Source organism: Polyodon spathula, chromosome 7 (assembly GCF_017654505.1).
Source record: "Polyodon spathula isolate WHYD16114869_AA chromosome 7, ASM1765450v1, whole genome shotgun sequence".
NCBI classification, from domain to species: Eukaryota; Metazoa; Chordata; class Actinopteri; order Acipenseriformes; family Polyodontidae; genus Polyodon; species Polyodon spathula.
Window position 1 is genome coordinate 15390782 of NC_054540.1, and position 21898 is coordinate 15412679.

At 35.5% G+C, this 21898-nt stretch overlaps 1 protein-coding gene across 2 annotated transcripts in view; it reads right to left on the reverse strand.

Moving 5' to 3' along the window:
• Positions 1-1139: 1139 nt before the first annotated feature.
• Positions 1140-21898, reverse strand: part of exoc4 (exocyst complex component 4) — a 157207-nt gene continuing 136448 nt past the window's right edge. For both annotated transcript variants that reach the window (XM_041254693.1, XM_041254692.1), the window contains exons 14-18: positions 20205-20383; positions 10879-11020; positions 10052-10230; positions 8248-8407; positions 1140-1769 (exon numbers count right to left, since the gene is read on the reverse strand). In XM_041254693.1, the coding sequence (XP_041110627.1) occupies positions 1532-1769; positions 8248-8407; positions 10052-10230; positions 10879-11020; positions 20205-20383 (898 nt within the window). In that variant the 3' untranslated portion in view covers positions 1140-1531. The remainder of the gene's footprint in view (positions 1770-8247; positions 8408-10051; positions 10231-10878; positions 11021-20204; positions 20384-21898) is intronic.

A 21898-nucleotide genomic window follows, 5' to 3' on the forward strand; every position in this document is an offset into this window, starting at 1 on the left:
ACATGTATTTATATTAAAGTAATAAAAATGTGAACGAAAAGACACACATTTTCCCATTTTCCCATTGGAAATAGTGATATTTTGAAATATCACTGTCCTGGTCACAAAAGCAAAGTTTGTGGGAAATAATAGCCATGTTCTATACTTTTGAGGCACAAGCAATTAGGAAATAACACTTACTACCCAGGAATAAAAATTGTGTTACATAGTGTAATTAAACATACACTAACATGGTAATCAGTGAAGAAAAAGTAGGAAATGAAAGGCCCATTTTGAGTTCAAGGATTGAAGAATCAAAGTCAGTTATTAACAGGAACCACCTTTATTAAACAACAGAATAATAGTCAGTGTTTTTACACATTACAGTGTGTTTAATGGAAAGTAAAATGCTTTTGCCACCTTAAAAGGTACCATATAATTATTTTTTTTGCCAACAGAGGGATATTCCACAGTACAGGATGATAATATATGCTTATATAAACAACTCAGCTCCATATTCATTTTAAATCACCCTGACGAGTTACACCCACTAGAACTGCTAGCAGTTAGCAAACCTTTTTCTTTGTATTAAGCAGGCATCTAAATTGAAACAGTATCACATTTCCAGAGTTCTGCCTTGAACGATGTTGACAGAAAACCACCCTACTTTGCATTATTGATTATTTGCTTTGAAGCCAATATCTGAATGCTGCAAAAATAAAAGTTCAAAGCAAAACGATTACATTACTAGGCAACACTGTGGTATTGATTTAAGCTATAAACCATAATATTACTCCAAAGTCATTCTGGTGTATTAGCCTCTACAGTTTTAAGAACTGTATATAAATAACCTTTAAACAACAACACATTGTATGTTTGGCAATTTTGAGATAATACACAAGCCATAAAGAAATGTATTTTTCTAGGGTTTTTTATGTTGTGAATGAGTTGTCATAGTGAAAACTACAAACAAAATACATTTATATTATTAGTTAAAAATGAAAGAAAACAAGAAAAAAAACATTGTGGCTGGCTGATTTAGACATCGCTTTGTATATAATCAGCCACAGTGCTTACTACATTAAATTTAAGATTCTCTGTTTTAGGTATGGTGAGAAAAGTTCATACAAAAAGGGGTATCACCTGCACCACCAGGTTTGGGGGGGGGGGGGGGGGGGGGGTTAGGGTAAGGTTTCGGGGGTTAGTATTCATTATAAATTACATTCTAAAATGTTTCCAACTTTAAATCAGGACAGAAATATACAATTGGAGAAACTGAAAATCTTTAGTGAAGATTTATGAATAGTAATATAACAAAATCACAAGCTCTAAGTAAGTTATGATATGAGAAGTTGCATTCTGATTGCAGGGTCATGCTTGAGATAAAGTTGATTTTGCAAGCACAGCAATTCTTTACTACTTTTAATATGTACTGTACTGTTTAACAATGCCCAACTATTAGCTGCACATTCATGTTACATATATAGTACTTCTGCTTTTCATAACAGTGCTCTGAGAATACATGGACACTGGGTAGTGTTTAAGAGTGTGGTTACACAGTAGTTATTTTCTTGTCTTTAGTGGCCTGTTTCATGGCAGCCTGTTCACAGACGATCTCCTTCAGGCGCTGCAGTCGCATGTTTTGCACGGTCTGATCTCCCACCCCAGTTTGGCTGCGATGAAGGAGGCTCAGTGCGTTGATGTACTCCAGCTCTGTGTATTTCACTCCTTGGTCCACAACCAGGTTCAGCAGCTCATCTGCAGTGTTGTACAGCATTTCATAGTATTGTCTGCAAGGAGGAGTTAAAACAGGGTTCAAGAGAAAGCCACACCACACAAAGGAGGAGTCACCTTTTTGACCTACATTATTTCCCTATTTTAATATAAAGCTGCATTAAATCTTCTTCCAGGATTCAGGCATTTGTTTTAATTCAATTAATTTAAGTTCGATCACAGAGAGCATGGATGGTCAATTATGTATTATTATTTGTAGGATCTTTTAGTAATAATAACCCAGCTAGCTGGTGTCTTAATATTGACAGATTTAACTAAGCCTGGATGTGAGCATTGTCTGCATTGTTTTTGTGTATCGTTTACTGCTGCAGATTCAAGAGTCCTGCTTGTTTTCCTCAAAAAGGTAATGACTTGTGAAATAGGATAAATCTTAGTCATTTATTACCCCTCCCCCCAAAGATTATCACCATTATGCAGACAGCACCGTAAATAAGTTCCACCGTATGTGTGACTGTTTTAAATCTTAACATAATTGCAGAAACTAACTTACTAAATAAATCTAAGAACAAAGCAAATGTCATGTCCAGCCATATATGGCATATAAAATACTGTTTTATTTCAATTACAGCTGGCCAGTCACTCTAATGTAATCAAACTTGACTTGTAAGATATAGGTGCGAATCAAATGTTTGGTTCTGGTATTTAGAAACTAAAAAGCATGTGAGGCAGTAAGACAGCTACATTCAGTCATCGCCTGTAATTTAAGACCAAGCTGTATAAATAACCCTGGAAAGAGCCATTTGCCTCAATTCAATTCTATGCAACAATTCTACAATACAGTTGTGGAAAAAAAGGACTGATCTCCATAGATAAGTTATTAAGTTCATATCCCATCACCTCATCTTCCATGTAGGGTTTTGGAAGTATTCATAACTAAGGGATGGAAATACGACTCCCATTGCATAGCAGAGGAGGGCAGATACTAAACTCAGAGTGCAAAGACTACTGACAGTTAGCTTTGAAACACAGGCATTCTACTGAGACGATTACAGCTGACAATAGACTACCTTGAGTAGTATCAGAAAATGTTACCTAAGAGTTAGCAGAGTAAGATTAAACCCTATACCCATATGCTTCCCAGGCTATAAAAAATAACCAATAGCATTATATATAATTTTTAATACCCCACAAACACCTGCAAATATTTTATACCGGTATATACCATACATTTCTAATTAACCCCTTCATTGTACGTTATGCCAGCGGAAATAATATTAAGCAAATGTATGATGCATAAACTAGGGAGACAATGAAATGAATGCAGTCATAAAGAACTGTCAGCATTCATGTACTCTAATTTTAAACATCAGATGCATTACAATTTGCTTCTGTCAGCAGGCAAGGTTTTACCTAGTGACTGGGGAATTGTAATAACAATAGTAAAATGTTGTAGGAATTACCTGAATTAAATATACACTGAAATGAAACAGTTCTAACAAATCTAGCAGAATAGTCATTGATTGATGTATTGTCAAAAAATGATGAGATGCTGGGAGATCATACTAAACTTATAACCCTCTTAGATACACTTGTTATGTGTGTGTTCACAAGTTATGCTGTCAATTTATGAATCATGATCTAAATATACTTACTCACTTAATTCATAAAGTAAAGCAACCTTTTTAGAAATCTTGACATTTGTAATGTAATTAGCAGGTATGCTTGATAACTGTTCTATGCAATAATGACAGAATGCATATTTAGTATGAAACAAAATGATGAAACCTATGCATGTGTAAACACTTCAGAATGAAAAGGAGAAGGGCAATTACATCATTATCTGGAGTAAATTTTTTATTATCTTCCTTTTGCCGTCCTTCATTTTGATGGAAATTGGCTTACACTTCTAAACATTTGATAACTATGAAGGACAAACTCATTCTATTAGCATTTCCTCCCAATGTTATTTGCATAAGTGCATTACACATTGCCCCTGCAGATCAATAACATTTTAAATGGTCTTTTAGAATACCTGTCTCCTTCATTCATTTAGTTTTCTCCAAATATGTGCCTCATCCTTCCTGATGACAATATTCCCAGGGCTTAGACTATGATAAAGTCATTGATATGTACACCGTGCGGGTGGACATGATCTCAATGACTATGATTACACTAGATGAATATGCAATACCTGCAGTAATGCAGTGAGCACCGGTATCTTTCCTTTCCATTGTTCTTCCTGTATGTCGCGTGTCAGCCTTCTCTATTCTCTCCTAGAGTGGCAATGGGTAACACTTTCAGGTGAGTAACACCTCAACTGATATGGAAATGTGCGCACCATTTCCAATAGATAATGAAATAATCACATACAGTACATCACCTGTTGACTTGCATTGTATGGTAGCCAATATATATATATAAAATATATAAATATATATATATTTCTAAGTTTGCTGTAATATGTGCTTCCTTCAAAACTTCACGTGAGGCATATAGTACATAAGGAATTGTAGTGGATAACATCTAAGATGTATTCATTTTTGCCTCTAGCTATAATCAATTAAAGGATAGGAATATATACCTTTTAAATCCTGAAGTAATTGACGTATATACTTTTTGACCATATTTAACAAAGGATACGATCATCTACATCACCTCTTAATGATCATCTAGGTTTTCCTCTTCAACAGTACTCCTGACAATTTAAAGCATGCACATTACCTCTTGGTGCTTCGGTAGTGGTTCGATACAGTATTCAAATTCGTAGCACTTTAAATCATAATAAAGTCTCCTTATCTTTTTGCATTACTACCTCCCCCTGATGAAAGGGCTTTGTCAAGAGTTACTGAAAGTTACTGCTCAGTAAAGTATTAATTTATTTAAAATATTCAGGCGATAGCTTCTGGGATACAAAGTCTCATTTACAGATGCCCACAGTTGACAGCAGCAACAGTGAAAAAAAGAACCGACGGACATGACTACAATGCAAACAGTCAGCAGTTTATAAGATTAAAAAGTTCCAGTTTTGGAAGAAATGGGGGTATATGATGTAAATAAAACATAAAAAAAACCTAATATGTAAAGCTTACAGATCTCTGTGGAGATAGAGGCCTGGTGTATTGTAGAGTCAAGGAACCTTGGTGTTGCCTGTACAGAAGTCAGTCCAGCCATCAACCAGGACAAAAGAAAATAAATACATACATCGGATCTGCTTCTGTTGCTATTTTGTAACTTCCCTTTCAATACCCTTACGTAAAACCCAAGAAAGTTCCAGTACAACATTACTTGATGCTGTCTAAATCCCACTGGCAACATATAATATACAATGGTGGTGGAATGTTATGATTTTATTATTATTAATGTTTTAATTCATCAGCTTGTACATTGTCTTTTGATCTGATAAGTCAGAAAACAGTTTGGCTATAGCGGGGCGTTTTTTAACTGCATTAATAAAAATAAAAAATAATCAGAAAAAGGTTTGCGACATTTAGTAACATCCAGTCTGACTTTGTATAGATCAGATAGTTAAAACTGGGCTTTTTCTAAATAAATGCATTATGAAATGATTTACTATTTTAATTGCATTGGTGCCTAAAGCAGTACACCAATTCTTTATATTTTACACAGAAAATAAATGCTACTGCAATAGTAATATAAATAATAAAAAGTGTACAGATCAGCAAAGCCCTATAGACTCAGGGGGGTTAATAGTTCTGCATAGATTCATTTTTGTGGAAGATTTCGTCAGTCTGGTAGGCTGTCAGTAATAATGGTCTGGCACTCAACTTATAAAGAGGTTTATTCAATGGTTTTGAAATGCATTGTCTATGGAACATGATAATACATATAAAACATGTTTTCAGCACACTTTTGTAAAGTTCATTGCATTGATTTGTGAAATGCTACACAAGGTAAGAAAATCAATATAAACGCTCTCCTCTCAGTTTTCATCTGGGTAAACAACGCTGCACAACATTTACACATTATAGAAGTGGAGCTGAATTCTTTACTGACATCAAAAAATCAATAGCATTTTTATTAAATATCGTTTATTTTGTAAAGACCTGAGAGACTGTACTAGATTGTGACTAGTGTATTTTTTGTTTGTTTTTGTATTATGTGTGGCAGTAGTAGTATCACTACTGCCTCTTTTTTGGTGTACAATAAGAAACAGAATTAAGGATACAATAATTTAAAATAAAAGATAGGAATTGTAGTCTGCATATGTGTACATGCCTGAAGCCATTACTTAATGGTTTATTGTTGAGTAATTGTATAATGGCACTGAGAGACCTACAGGCTGAGGACATAGCAGCTTGCATCAGGTACAACTGCAGCACATTACATTAGATTACTATACAGTATGTTGCCACAAGGTGGCAGTCTTTCATTTACCAATCTGTATACATTTGGCTATTTCAGTTAATGTTTAAAGATGTGGTGGTCATTTCTCTCAGTCAAATTTAAACTAAAATCAATCCTAATTATTCTAACACTGGAAGGATGCTCTGCTGGAATTATTTTGAATTCAAGCTGTTCCTTTCACAAAATCACTTCTCTTCTCCCATGCTGAAAACAGGAATATCCTTGGATGGAGTTTCTAGGTGGAAAGGTTACTTGTAACAAGGTTTTTTTTTTTTTTTTTTTTTTTTTTAACATATTAAACTTGCTGTTGCATGTGCATTGCCCCAACAGTGATAAAACTGCTCTGTCAAGGGACCAGCAAAAAAACAATTGCTATTAAGGATTTTGTATTATCAGAAATCTATGCCACATAGCCATGCCTATACTACTCTACTGTACACTGATAGCTGTTTCTAGGTACTATAATATTGTATTTAAAATATGTACACAACAACACAGTAAGCATTTCAAACAGTTTCAAAGACATTTCAACAACAGCGTTACACTTTCATTTGTCTGTAAATGTTATTGGAAATAGGGTTAAATTCATTTCAGTTGAATAAAGCTTTCCTATACAATTCACTTAAATTTGTAATTGCATTAACTATACAGGTGCCACTACATACTCTGTGGCCAACTGATGTGCAGTGCCCTTATTTAACTGACATACTTGCCTTATAGAACCTGGAAGGGATATTTTAGTGCCATTTTAAAACGTGTTTAAAGTCACACAGTAATACTGTATCACGACACAAAGAGGGATATATATGCATAGCTTCTTACTTCTTAATCTAAACCATGTTGGAAGAGTACCCATGAAATCAACATCCATTTAAATATGGTCCCAAAGGCAAGACATTGGCAGAAAATAATAGAGCTGTTCAGTGATCACATCTATATTCTCGGAGTGATTGGGGAACATTGATTGCTCAACCTACTGATACACAGATTAAAATAACTATTAAATATAATGTGTAGCACTCCAGAGTCCCAGGGGATCTGTACAGTTTTGTTTCTTTCCCACTAGCTTAACAAAGGTATGCATACCAAATGAAATAAGCATATGCTGCCTAGCTGTTCTGATTATATTTACACAAAGGATACCTTTGTATGCATATTTTAGCAGGTTTGGTAATCAGACAACAACGTTCAAGTGATGTGCTAAAGATTCAATCATCGTGGTCTGCTATCATCAATAATCAGCACAACAATAAAATAAAATAAATAAATGCAAGCTGTTTCTGCTTTACATACATTAAAGAACTCAGAGTAAGACAACATACTATTAACAAACTGTACAACATGGAACGGCTGGGTGGGTGAGATTATTATTGTTGATATTTAGTAAACTGCACTGAACACTAGTGAGGGTATTATTGTTAATAAACAGCAGGAACTTTCAGTCAAATGCTCACCATGGCAACACGGTTTTGTGTTTCAAGAAAGATAAATAAGAGAACAGCTTGTAGATTTCATGTATAATAAACAACCAAGAAAGATGCTTGGTGACAGATTATTAAAATTTGAATTGTAATGTATTACATGAAATGTAAATGCAAGACACTTTAAAATCCTGCCTTGCAGCTTCTCATTGTTGGACTCAATGTATTTGTCTGATTCTCATTTACGGAAACCAGAAACAAAGCATGAAATGTGGTAGGAGTCTCTGAGCTAGTCAAACAAATAGCAAAAGACGTGCACTTTAATCAGCCGCACTCTGTTTTATCGTATTGACCCATTAAAAAGCAAATGTGCCTCTTTATACAAATCACCCTGTGTTAGACAGAGCAATATTTAATGCAATTCTTTTTTTTGTACAATACAATGATTTCCAGTAATCATCTTGACTTTATAGCCTAAGGCCCTCAAAAATGCAACCACTTAAACTGATCATGTGTTGGTCTAGCCACCTGTGTGACTCAGTTGGGGAATTGATCTGCCTGCTAATACATTTTAAATGCAATTGAATATCTAGAAATATATTAGCTTTGCAACCTTTCAATAAATACCCACCACACCTAGTTCAAAATAATATGCAGCAGTGTGCTTATTCAATCCATGTAAGAAATACAGTTATCCAGCACTTGAAAATCAAGACCCAACTGTGTCACAGATTTCTATTTACAGTACCTGGCAAAATCAAGGTCTGCCTCTCGAGACATGGTGATGTTGGTCAAGTTCTGTTGGAGGACAAAGATATTCCTGCACATCTTCTTAATTCCAGATTCACTGATCCTTTTAAAGTACTGGGCCCCGTTGATCAAGATGCAGGAAATCAAATGACCGAGACCTGAATTAAATGACCAAACAGATACTTTCACTAAGGCAGTTTTAAGAAAAGTTCAACACAAACAATTAAAAGTAAAAATAAAACATGAATCTCTAGATAATATATTGTATCAGTAATAGGTAAAGAAAGAAATGTGGTTATATATATATATATATATATATATATATATATATATATATATATATATATATAATCTTCCTTTTTTATTTGGATTTATAACTAGGCTTGCTACTTCTCTATATTAATCGGTAAAAAGCTCGTTAAACGTTGAATTCCCCAAAAATATGAGTTAGACTGAAATAAATTTAAATAGGATAAACGTTGGTAAAACCATTCACTATTTTTAATTTTCTTTCCAAAAATAACCATTTAGAAATCATCTCTAGTTTGTGTAGTTTTTATACTTGCTGTCTGTCCCGTCTCCGTTCCGCTCTGAATGGCAAGGGGTCGCTGTCAATTTCAGTGGTCCGTTAGTATTGTAGTTTCACTGTCACTGTCATTTCAGTGAAATTTTCACCCTGTTCTGACACATCACATTGACTGATGCAGCCCTACAATGCTCTTATTCGCTTAAATGACTGTCAATCATTAAGACCTACACAGGTTGTGCACTTTCAGTTGCCAGCTACGGCACCTGTCATTCAAAGCACCTACTTTGAAATTAGCAGGTTAAGGAGTAGGTAGGCTTTTGCTATAGGTATACAATGACAGTTACTTGTTTGATTTGAAAATGGGGTGCACAATATTCTGACCGATGGCTGAAGTCTCCACGGCAGGACGAAGCAGGCCTGTCTGTCTTACCTTCCAGTGACTCTAATTCCAGCAGTGCTGAAGCAGGAGAGGGGGAGCTCAGATTCCGAATAATAACAGCAAGTTAGTTCTGTTCAACTACCGAATGTTTTGTTCTGTGCATATTATTTTTACTTGTAAATTTATGCTATAAATGTCTGTGTAATACACTTTATATGCTGTGTTTTCTACGGTTTATTTGAGACCATTTTTTAATTTGTGTAGGATCTTTACCTTTACAAGGTATAGCTCTGCTGTGACCAAATATTATTTCAATTGGAATGTTGGTAACCATGGTTTTGTTGCATGCTGAATACAATAAAAGGGTTTCGCTACTTGAGACGTTTCTCTGGCATAAAAAGTCTGTTTGTTTGTTTTTTTTTTAAACATAACGGTTGATTTCACCCATTCTCTGCTTGAATGGAAAAATAAAAGATAGAAAAAAACTGTAAATTGTTTCTAAAATAAACGTCAATATTAATCGTTGATTTGGCAAAAAAATAAAAATCGAACAGTTGCAAGCCTATGTATAACTATTCTGAGTGTTATTAATTATACTTCCCATAGCTGTATCTATCTATGTATTTCATTTCCGTGCAAGGCTTTGTGGTTCCCCCTGCTCAGTACAATCCTGGACTATACTCCGCTGCCACAGAGCAAGTTGAAAGAACACAGCCTCTCACAACTTTCTCAAATGACCCAGGGGCAGCTAAGATTCTCACTGAATTCAGTTGAAAGCACCTTGGGTGTAGAAAATGGTGATGTTGCTTACCAACACAGCGAAATGTGAAACTTTGGCAAACCTATTACCCTACAAAATATGTTTTTATTCTGAATTAATAAAAAGTGAAATACCTTCAAAAATGTACTGGAACTTGTGCTGCTGCAGACTGGCACCCATGACCTCCTCAATGGCACTAATGTCTTTATTCAATTTTACCACTAGGGGGTCGTAGTCCATGCTTTCCACATTAGCAACAATGGCATAATTACCTTGCTTAGCCAGGGGGATTAGATAATGGAAACAATGAACTCTGTAAAGGTAAAATGAGAATGTATTAGAACATAAAACCCAAGAATACTTTCCTAAGTTAAACAAGTATTGAGACCAATAATTGGTACTGCTAATTGCTAAAATACCTTCTAGCTACCTCTTCATCTTTTGCAAAGCAAGAACCTTCACCCTTGCTTTATGTAAACTGCACTGCGAATCAAAACAGACACCATCAACAGTATTTTAATTGGGTCTGATATTTAATTGCCCTCACAGTGCTGCCTAGGAACGTGCTATCTTGCACCTCCCCATAGCTTCAAAAGTATTGCATAGCAGCCAAGCAATAAACGCAAATGCCAAAGTAAGTTACATACCAAAAATAAATATAAGTTGCCTATGTTTCTTTTATTGTACTTTACACTATAATATGCTTGTCAATCACATACAGGAATGTAGCAGTCTGTTTTATTTATTTTATTACTCTAACAAAAAAAAGTTGTAATTTAACTGAATAATCAACTAACAATAAGAAAATACTTAATGATGTTCAGGATTTTAATGTTTAAGATACATTTTATAGAATATTCCTAGCTTTAATTAAATATGGTTGTGTGAGCATATTCTACATATCAACATATTATACATATACTGTATAACTGCATAACATACCTCTGCCTTGATTACTTACCTGACCTCTAGGTGGAGCACTAGTAAGCAGCGGTCAGCCATTTCCTGGAAGGCTCTGGCCAGGTCATTGAGAGTCTGCATGATTTGTTCACGTGTCCGAGTGTTGTCTGAATTAACCTGGGAGTCAGAACCTGGAGACATAGCTGGAAAACATGACAGTGAAAATAAATAATCATCCCATAAACACTAAAAAGATTTAAGAACTTGTGCTCAGAAAACTGGCAAACAAATACATAAGCTGAAACAGCACTGAATACATACTATTCAGTTAAAATTACACAACTTAGAAAAAGTTTTTTTTTTCCCAAAAATTATGTTTCTGTGAAGATAAAACTGATGCAGTGTGCCTTCATTTCATTTTAAAAAAAAAAAGGATTGTAGAAAGGCCAAATGAGCCATAATTAGCTTGTTTACAATGACGATAAACAGCAGCAAATTACAATCACATAAAAACACACGGAATACACTTTAAAACTATACACTTAAATATGAAACACGCTTCCTTTCTTTAAAGGGGTATGTATAGTATTAAAACAAATGTGTTATTTCCTTGACACGTTCCTATTAGGAAACCCTTTCATGATTAAAAAATGTATCATTATTTTTTGCACTTTTGTTTAAGCAGTCACTTGTGAATCCCTGTGTTTTGCTGTCAATAACAGGGAGGTGCTAATGGAAAGATTGCATCCTGTAAATCAATGGTAATAGATTTAAAACCTTCTGAAAAAAAGAACTCAGCAATGTCCCTCATACACAAATCTATTTAGTCAATGAAGCGCTACAATGCATTGTGCAGCTCACTTCCTGCTGACAGAGAATGACTGCTAATGAAATATAAGTGACTGATTTAATGGTGCTGGCAAGATAATCGATTGTGGAGTACAATCCAGCTGCCTTGCATGCAGCAATAGACAGTTTTGCAAACTTTTGTTTTATTTTTCAATGATCCTTTTGTTAACCACAAGAGCTATTGAGCTATTACTACTTTGCAATTATTGGAAACCTTTGCTAATAAATGATCAAAAGAGCCTGCTGAACTCCAAAGAAACCCTCGAAATCTCAGTTCATAACATTCACTCCGGGTGCCTTGGTCAAGGAAAATATAATCTGTAGGAAGATGACGACCAGCACTCGCTTCACATCTTAAAAAGATGACTATTTATTTCTTCATTTTCAATATATAACAGCAGACCCGCAAGCACAGACATATTGAGGCTAGATGACTTACTGTGTATTCAAAACCTTTGCTTAAAACAAAGTTGAAATACAACAGAACTCATTTGTACTTTTAAAGAATTCTGAACAGTTCCAGAACCCTTATACAAGTTCATCACCGTATTTTTACACTTTTCTCACAGTTTACCCTGGTTTGCCATACCTCTCTGTGCTTTACAATGCTTACCTATGTTTTACCAAGCTTTCACTGTGCTTTACACTTTGCTAAACTTTTACTACTGGAAAAGTTTATAAGGGAATATAATGTAAAATATATATATATATATATAATCAAACCGCTTTATATCACGATTGCCGTGCAGGAATAATTTGTGATATAAAGCAGGTCATGATATAAACCGAGTTTCACGTTTGCCTATGACGGCACATTACGAGTGAGAGAAAAAAAAAAAAAAACTAACGGTGAATTAAAGAGCGGTGTTTTAATATTGTACGTTTAGCCGTTCTTTACATTTAAACAAATGCATAGTTTACTACAAGACAAATACATTTTATGTCATGATCTAAAAGCGCATGAAATGTTGACTGATGAGAGCTATCAATCAGGCGTTTCACTTGGTGTTTGTGAATAAGACTATATTTAAAAAAAAAGAAAAAATGGTGACGTCTGTGTTTTGTAACTGAACTGTATCCCGTTAAGACCGCCCACGCAGCATTTGACAGACTGCAGAAAATGTCAGTTTATCAGCCAAGACGATTATTGGTTGTTAGTTGCGTTGGAAAATAATTCTATCCTGTGGTTACTTAGTAAAGCCTGAAGACGCAGCATTTGAAAGGCTAGCACATAACGTGACAGTAAGAACATAAGAAAGTTTACAAACGAGAGGAGGCCATTCGGCCCATCTTGCTCGTTTGGTTGTTAGTAGCTTATTGATCCCAAAATCTCATCAAGCAGCTTCTTGAAGGATCCCAGGGTGTCAGCTTCAACAACATTACTGGGGAGTTGATTCCAGACCCTCACAATTCTCTGTGTAAAAAAGTGTCTCCTATTTTCTGTTCTGAATGCCCCTTTTTCTAAACTCCATTTGTGACCCCTGGTCCTTGTTTCTTTTTTCAGGCTGAAAAAGTCCCTTGGGTCGACACTGTCAATACCTTTTAGAATTTTGAATGCTTGAATTAGGTCGCCACGTAGTCTTCTTTGTTCAAGACTGAACAGATTCAATTCTTTTAGCCTGTCTGCATATGACATGCCTTTTAAGCCCGGAATAATTCTGGTCGCTCTTCTTTGCACTCTTTCTAGAGCAGCAATATCTTTTTTTATAGCGAGGTGACCAGAACTGAACACAATATTCAAGATGAGGTCTTACTAGTGCATTGTACAGTTTTAACATTACTTCCCTTGATTTAAATTCAACACTTTTCACAATGTATCCGAGCATCTTGTTAGCCTTTTTTATAGCTTCCCCACATTGTCTAGATGAAGACATTTCTGAGTCAACAAAAACTCCTAGGTCTTTTTCATAGATTCCTTCTCCAATTTCAATATCTCCCATATGATATTTATAATGTACATTTTTATTTCCTGCGTGCAGTACCTTACACTTTTCTCTATTAAATGTCATTTGCCATGTGTCTGCCCAGTTCTGAATCTTGTCTAGATCATTTTGAATGACCTTTGCTGCTGCAACAGTGTTTGCCACTCCTCCTACTTTTGTGTCGTCTGCAAATTTAACAAGTTTGCTTACTATACCAGAATCTAAATCATTAATGTAGATTAGGAATAGCAGAGGACCTAATACTGATCCCTGTGGTACACCGCTGGTTACCACACTCCATTCTGAGGTTTTTCCTCTAATCAGTACTTTCTGTTTTCTACATGTTAACCACTCCCTAATCCATGTACATGTGTTTCCTTGAATCCCAACTGCGTTCAGTTTGAGAATTAATCTTTTGTGCGGGACTTTGTCAAAAGCTTTCTGGAAATCTAAATAAACCATGTCATATGCTTTGCAATTATCCATTATCGATGTTGCATCCTCAAAAAAATCAAGCAAGTTAGTTAGGCACGATCTCCCTTTCCTAAAACCATGTTGACTGTCTCCCAGTACCCTGTTACCATATAGGTAATTTTCCATTTTGGATCTTATTATAGTTTCCATAAGTTTGCATATAATAGAAGTCAGGCTTACTGGTCTGTAGTTACCTGGTTCAGTTTTGTTTCCCTTTTTGTGGATCGGTATTACGTTTGCAAGACTGCTGCATGATCTTGGTTAGCGGTTTGTAAATTACTTCTTTCATTTCTTTGAGTACTAGTACTACTTGAGTAAGCGGGTTTATGAGATGATATTAACTGAGGTAAGAACTTACGGTACATGGCGAGTAGTTTTTTAAAAATCGTGATAATAAATGGGCATGATATATATATATATATATATATATATATCATATATATATATATATATATATATATTATATATATTATATATATATTATATGGAATATCTGAAATGAATAGCATACAATGAATACGTAAGTGTCTGTTGAGAAGTGGGACTAAACCTGTAACCACATTCTTCTCACTACCTATCAGCACTAAATATTTCATTTACTTTGTCACTTGTTAGTTTCCTATTTGAAGTGTTGTTTTCAGTTTTTGTTTTTTTAATTGCTTGTGAGCGGTCGAAACTTCTTCCTTCCCAAGAAGCACATGATCAAAGAAAGTCGAACGTATGCAAAATTAAATTGGAAGGGAATTGGACTTGAAGTGGACTAAGAATAGGCAGCTCTCAAATGTGTGCTCCACTCTCAAACAGAGGTCTGTTTTATGCTTATTTCACAGTATCACTTTTAAGCATCAGTGGATATTAAGAGTGTAGTAAAATGCACACATCCGTGAACCACAAAAAAAATATATAAAACTTAACTATAATCTTGAACCCCTGGAAACGGCATTCAGTACATCTACCGTCTACAGTATAACAAAGACAGCATTCTGCATTATATATCTTCCAAATAATTTTAATCAACATTGACTCACACCACTATCATGTGGACACAGAGACAAATATCATCAAATCTCATTAGAGCAGTTTTTTGATAAGCAGGCCTGGCAGTGACTTCCCTCTGTTCAGTAAACAGTAATAATGAAGGGAGTGAAGAGAGTCAGTGGTGATGAAGAGATATCTTAACACTCTATTAGTTTTTCATTTTCGGAAATAATGTTCTTTATGTGTGTATACACTTACTGGTTAATGAACTGTCTCATTAAGTAAATGGCAGGCAGCACTGTCTGAGGAGGAGAGCATCATTTTACCGCTGCAAGTTAATTTAACTTTATGAATTCAGAATAAGATTTGGAAGATGTGTTTATTTTATTGTATGATTTCAGTTTTTTGATGTCCTACTCCCAGCAGAAACTATATGAAGAATGATGGTCAATACCCATTGTCAACTCACTTTATATAGTTCTGTATTTTAATTAGAAACTGTAGTGTTAAAATGGCAGTAATGATGCGTGGGAGGCTCAGATTAAAAGCCAAGCCTCCTACACACGTTACAAATGCTACTGAGCTTCCACATAGTCAAATATCAGGAGGCCAAAAAGCTAACAAGGCTTTGGAGCCTTATTCATTAAAAACAAGAACACAATTTCTTCCCTAATCAATGCCAATGTTTTTTTTTTGTTTTTTTTTTAAACAAATTAATAAATATCTCTCTTGAAAACACAGATTTGAAAGTTGCAGCAATATTTTTAACAACAGTTTAAAACCAGTGTCCACGGGGTAGGAGGGGACAGTGTGGTTGTAATCAAGAACAAGGGCCTTGAATTGAACGCAAGCAGAGATAGGTAGTTAGTGGAGGGTGTGAAGCAGAGGTGTAGCATGACAGTATGGGAGAACAGAAGACAAGCAGCAGAACTTTGAATGAGCGGATAGCCGAAGCAGGGAGACCAGCAAGGAGAGAGTTACAGTAGTCCAATCTCTCTTTGGAGAAGTACTGGGATCAATATGTTCAAGTCTCAGTATGTGGTGACCAATTTAAAATGCTGAACAGACTGTATTGGAATACAGTCCCAGCTCTGACACCTTTTTTTTCTTTTACATTTTTGTGGCGCTATTCCAACTATTTTCTAATCCTATCTGCAAAACCTTCTGTTCATTTCCATCTGTACAGGGCTGGGATGAAAAAACAGTTAGGGAAAAAAAAGAATACAGAAACTTTGGCAGACCAAAAAAAAAAAAGGTTTCTACTTTCTATTAAAAACAGTATTAAATTCTTACCTAACACCATACAGTACAGTAACAGCATATAGCAGGATACAAATATAGCATTATTAAAATCATTCAGTGTTACAAGAGTGAATGGCATTTGCATTTGAACTTTATGTAATATAACTTGACCCATGGCCTTGTCCATTGGAGCTCGGTAGCCACCCCTATACGCTGGCCGAACTATGATAACTAATGCCAGTGGGCAGGATAAGTGGCACTCTGGGCCACCTTCCCTCTAGACAAGGCGCACTGCAAGGTGGAGGCAGGGGAGGAGGACCAAACAAAGAAACGACAAGGAGGCGTAGGCGATAGGGCTACATATGTGATTAATGGGTGGATTCTCCTTTCAGAAACACAACATAGTTTCCAATAAAACATGGAAGGAATTCATACAAGTAAACCTTCAGATATTATTCTCTATTTATGTCTAGTCTCAGTGGAATTTTGGGTTATACATTGGATGTTTAAAAAAAAAAAAAAACTAACATTGTATCATTAATACAAAAAAATGGCAGGTAACGTTATATGTGTTTCATTGCCTGGTAGTGGAGTTTCAGCAGGCAATCCCAAAGTACAGCCAGAGGCTCCTGTTAAACTACACAGAAGACCTGAAAATCACCCTACTAGGACTTGCATCCAGCTGGCTTTGGAAGATGGAGCTCTCCCACTGCTTCAACCCTAGAAACTGACTAGAACAAATATTGGCAACAAGGATTAGAATTACAACAAACGCCCAGCTGGGTGCAAACTGCTAACTGTGCCTATCAGCCGAATGATTACACTTAATTTCCAGAAAACTATTTTCATTTTAATCAATCTCAATGCCAGCGTAGCTGTTCAAAATGCACCTGTATGGAGACAATTTTAATCAATCAGTAGTTGATAATCCACAAGCAAACAATCAAAACACAATCACAGGGATTCGGGGGTCTGTCTGTGGATGTCAAAGATTGTGACTTCTTGTGATTGAGGCCAGACATTAAACAACTGATAACAGGATTAAAAAAAAAACTTTTAAAATGACTGGTTTTGAAATTCCCTGTCATTAATGAAACAGCAGTTAGCAAAATATAATTTGCAGTGTTTAATCTTCTTTCTCATACATTACATCTATTTTCTGTGCTGTAAGTGGCACAAGTAGGAAACACAGAGGATGGAGTTAGTTGAAACGTGTGTCTTTTTTAATGAACTGCATTTGACACACGAGAAGCACAGTGTTAGACATGATGAAACATTGCAGATATGTTACTACTGTAAAACCTTGATACATGCAACCCTTTTTGTATGCATACAAAAACAATTTCACAGAACTGCGAGAAAATGTATAACAAGTTTCATTGTGCAGCATCTAAGTGTATGAGTTAATCAAAGGTACAGTGTATGTCACTTTCCATTCTACTGAAAAATACTACCACTTCTTTACTCTGAAAATAATCCTGTCAGTTTTAAATGCAATGAAAGTTGTAAAAAATCTAAACAAGAGAATGTGGCTTTTTATCATAAATAAATTTAAGCCCTTTTTATTGTCTTCATGCAGTCAGGTACCATGCAAATTTTATAGGCACCTAGGGCGTCTTGTATGACTACACTGATAATGCTTATATAAACCAGTATACAGTAATTTAGACAAATCAAACAAGGTATGGTTAACACAAAGTGAATCACAAGAAGAAAAAGCTTTCACAGTGTGTGGACTAGAGTTAAATGTTTATGCAAACTTTCATTGAAAAAATGTCACAAAGTAAGTGGAAGCATGAATGCAAATCAAATGTTTTTTTTGTTTGTTTTTTTCTTTCTACAATTTAAAATAACTTGGGTCACAGCTTCAGATGAAATTCAATTTCTGTTTAACCAAACACACTTCAATGTTTCTGAGTCCTAGTTTGGTATGATCTGCACAATCTTGCACTTTGTATCTTGATCTAGGTCATTTATATAAATTAAGATCTTTAGCTCAAACACTGACCCTTAAAGCACTCCAGGATGTTTGCCAGGAAAAATACCGTACTCCTAGTCATTTCACTATATTTCAAGATACTGTATTGTGGTCTTGCTGTTTAAAGTTTCCCTACATTTATTTAAACAGATGTAGCAACATATGGGGACGTGTAACGCTATATTTTTCGGAACGCCGCTACTTATTCTTTAAATTTATGGGAAATAAAAGGTCAGTATTGATAAATTAATTCTTTAATATACCAGCCAATAAGGTACAGCACACGAACCCTGTTGTGTTTGGGACTCCACTATGACCACGATATGTCTTCAGACCAATTGCCTGATTGTAAACAGTTCATAATCAGTCTTAATTTAAGTCAGTGATTAAAAGTGGTCGCCGTTTTTGACAAAGACGTCAGAACACTGTTGCATGACTATTCACAAGTCTGTATCCAAACCCAATAGTTCTGACTTAAGGTGTTGATGAACACGAATTCACACATAGTAATAAATTTTCCCGGAAAAACACCTTGAAGAAGCACAATAAGATGCATACGTCAGCTCGTTGAGGTCATATAACCAGTTTTTTTTTTTTTTTATTATATATATATATATATATATATATATATATATATATATATATATATATATATATATTTTTTTTTTTTATCACAAGATAATTTATCTCTGGATCTCGTGAAAACAGAAGTGATGCCTTCTGTCTTCAGGAAAACGGAAGTAATGACTTCCGTTTTCTTGAGATCCTGAAATAAATTATCTTGTGATCACGAGACAATGGAACGGTAATATCAAGATCCTGAGCTCAATTACCTCATGATCTCGACATAACATGTATTTCTTCTTTTTATGATGGCCTCAATGAGACACTGTAGATACAAGACTAAGCATACCCAATAATACAGTATTACTCACAAAACATAGCCGCACACATTATTTCAAGTGACGTTTTTAAGGTCTTTCCGTTTTCAAATATTACAACATATGCCTCAAGGTCAGCTTTAAAAACTTCACAGCACAGAACTACAAAGTTCAGCGGCTGGAATAAGCACCCTTAATCTATGAATATTACACTAGAAGTGAAAATCTGTATTAGTTTGAAAGACAAGAAAGAATAAAATGACTTTTTCATACCTGACTGGTTCTGTAATATGAAATCCAATTTGGAAAAAGTTAAGATAAGGGGTTAGCTACGGATGTCCCATCAGCTTAGCAAACACTAAATAATGAACAATACCAAGGCTGTCCTATGTGATAAAACACTCCATTAATGGCACTGTTTTAAATGAATGGTAATTATGACATGTTCACAGTTGAGTGCTATTGGCATTTATAGCTAAAGCAAACTTCAGAAGGTTTTCTGTTAATGTTTTAATGATATTGACATCATGGTTTAGAGTGCAGCTGATCTGAGCTGCATGAGACCTTCTGCAATAGTCAGAGCACAGATTCCTCAAGTCTCAATACTTGAGAATCAGGCTCACCTCAGGTTTCAGATGTATTATTATTATTTTTTTTTTTAATGAAGTTCCAGCTCATTTGTAATTCTCCTTCTATCTCCAGCTCTAAAACTGAGTTATAAACAACCTCTAAAACCAGGTTATAAAAATAACATATCAGCAAAACGGAGGTTTTGGGAACACTCTATTAAATCAACTTCCTTAAGAGACACTTCGGTGCCCACAGTTATCTGTCTATTGCCAAAACCTGTTGTGGTAAATGAACATCTTACATCTTCAGCCTGCTTAAATCTTCAGCTGCAGTGTATGCGACAGATGGCACTGCGGCACATTTTAGAAGATATCAAAACAGTTTAATCCAATATACAACTTTACATTCCACCAAGGATTTGCTTTGCTTTTGCTTGTTTTCTGAAGCCTATCTGTTATTAAATCTGTACTATTCTTTCATGACCAGTACTTACTCTGTGCTGTTGGCAGGCTGGAGAAGAAGCCTTTGAGCCTCCCTGCTAACCACTCCAGGCTCTCGTGTAGGTTGGCCAGAGCCTTAAGGTCGCTGACATCACGCAAAATTTCATTTGGAGGAATTAGCTTGTCTCCTAGGTTACCAGTTAGAACCTCCGACTCCTTGGCAAAGGCAGCCCTAGAATAATAACATTAAAGGGTACTTTATAACAGAAATGGTTCCCCCAGAGACCTGCTGCACTTCTTAGCTGGGATCAAGTTAAGATATGAGTTTGACTCTCAGAGAAACATTTTTGTAGCAAATGGTAACAATAACTTTCTACATGGACTGCAGTTTAACAGTGTTGCTCCTCTTTTTATGTCCCCTCTACCATAGATACATAAGTATGTGATTTTTTAAAATACTTATTTTCAAATAAATATGTTTTAAAAAACCAAAAGGTAGTAAACAGTGTATGCAATACAGTATGTGCAAATTTGATACAGAACCAGTACATTTTAAACAGTATCTGTCAAACATCAGACCAGTGTATAAAATGTAACAGGAGGCAGTCCTTCTCCAGAAGTGAACGAGGAGGACAGTGGGTGTAAATGAAGGGCATATGTGATAAATCAAGATAGGCTTCCCTTGAATAAAGACATTTTGGCAGAGGTCCATGTCTGAATAAAGGTGGGAAAACAGCCAAGTGTCCACATCAATATCAGCTAGCATTTAAATGAGGCCTCCCACATGCCCTTGACAGAGGTTTCACGTTCATTTAGTGCCACTCTCCCCGTTACCGCCGGGAAAATTAGCGCCAATTATCCTGTAAGCAAACTATGCATATGAATCAGGCTCCAGGGTAGAGTGGCAGAGGAGCTGGGCAGGACAGAGAGGCTGTCAGAGCGTGTACTCAGGGGAGCCAGTGACCGATTACAGTCTGGCACTCTGGGAATACTGAGCAGGAAAAATCTTTACCATTGACTTCACTTAACAACACAACCTGGCTCAGGGCTTTTCACGCCTCTGTGTTCTAGTATGCATTACTGATTAGGTGTTGAATTAAAAAAGCAACAAATAAAATACCTAAAGTAACCACTCATTTCAGTAAAGCCTCATGTGTTCTCACTGTCAAGTAATAATCCACTTAGCCTCTCACTGCCATATTTACACTTTAACTGTGTTTTGAACAGACGAATAGGATGCACGAGGCAGGTCTTGTTTGCCTATATCTTTTCTTTAGAAAAATACTTGCTCAAAATATGTAGGAAAAGCAAGCCTATTAAATTGCCTAAATCCCTCTTGAACAGATCAGATGAGAATTAATCTAATGATTGATTACTTTTCTACCACACAGTCCATTTTTCTCTGAAATAAGAGTCACCAGGACCAATGTTAACTCTTAATTCTAAAACAATAGGATGACCATATATTGATTATACAACATTTTAAATTATACCCTCCTTATTCAAAAATATTTGCTGCACAAGTATATTATTATAGCTAGAGGAGGCTGTTTTATTCACCATTACAGTCAACACAAAAAATATGTTAAATACATCTATAAACACTAAAATATAGAAATAAGGCTGATTTATGTCTGTTTCTCTAAGTATTAACAAGGTAGGTACTAGACATGATTAATAAGATTTGCATGCCTCAGCTCCATACAGATTCATCTTCTCTTTATTTAACCTCTCAAGGCTAGTGTGT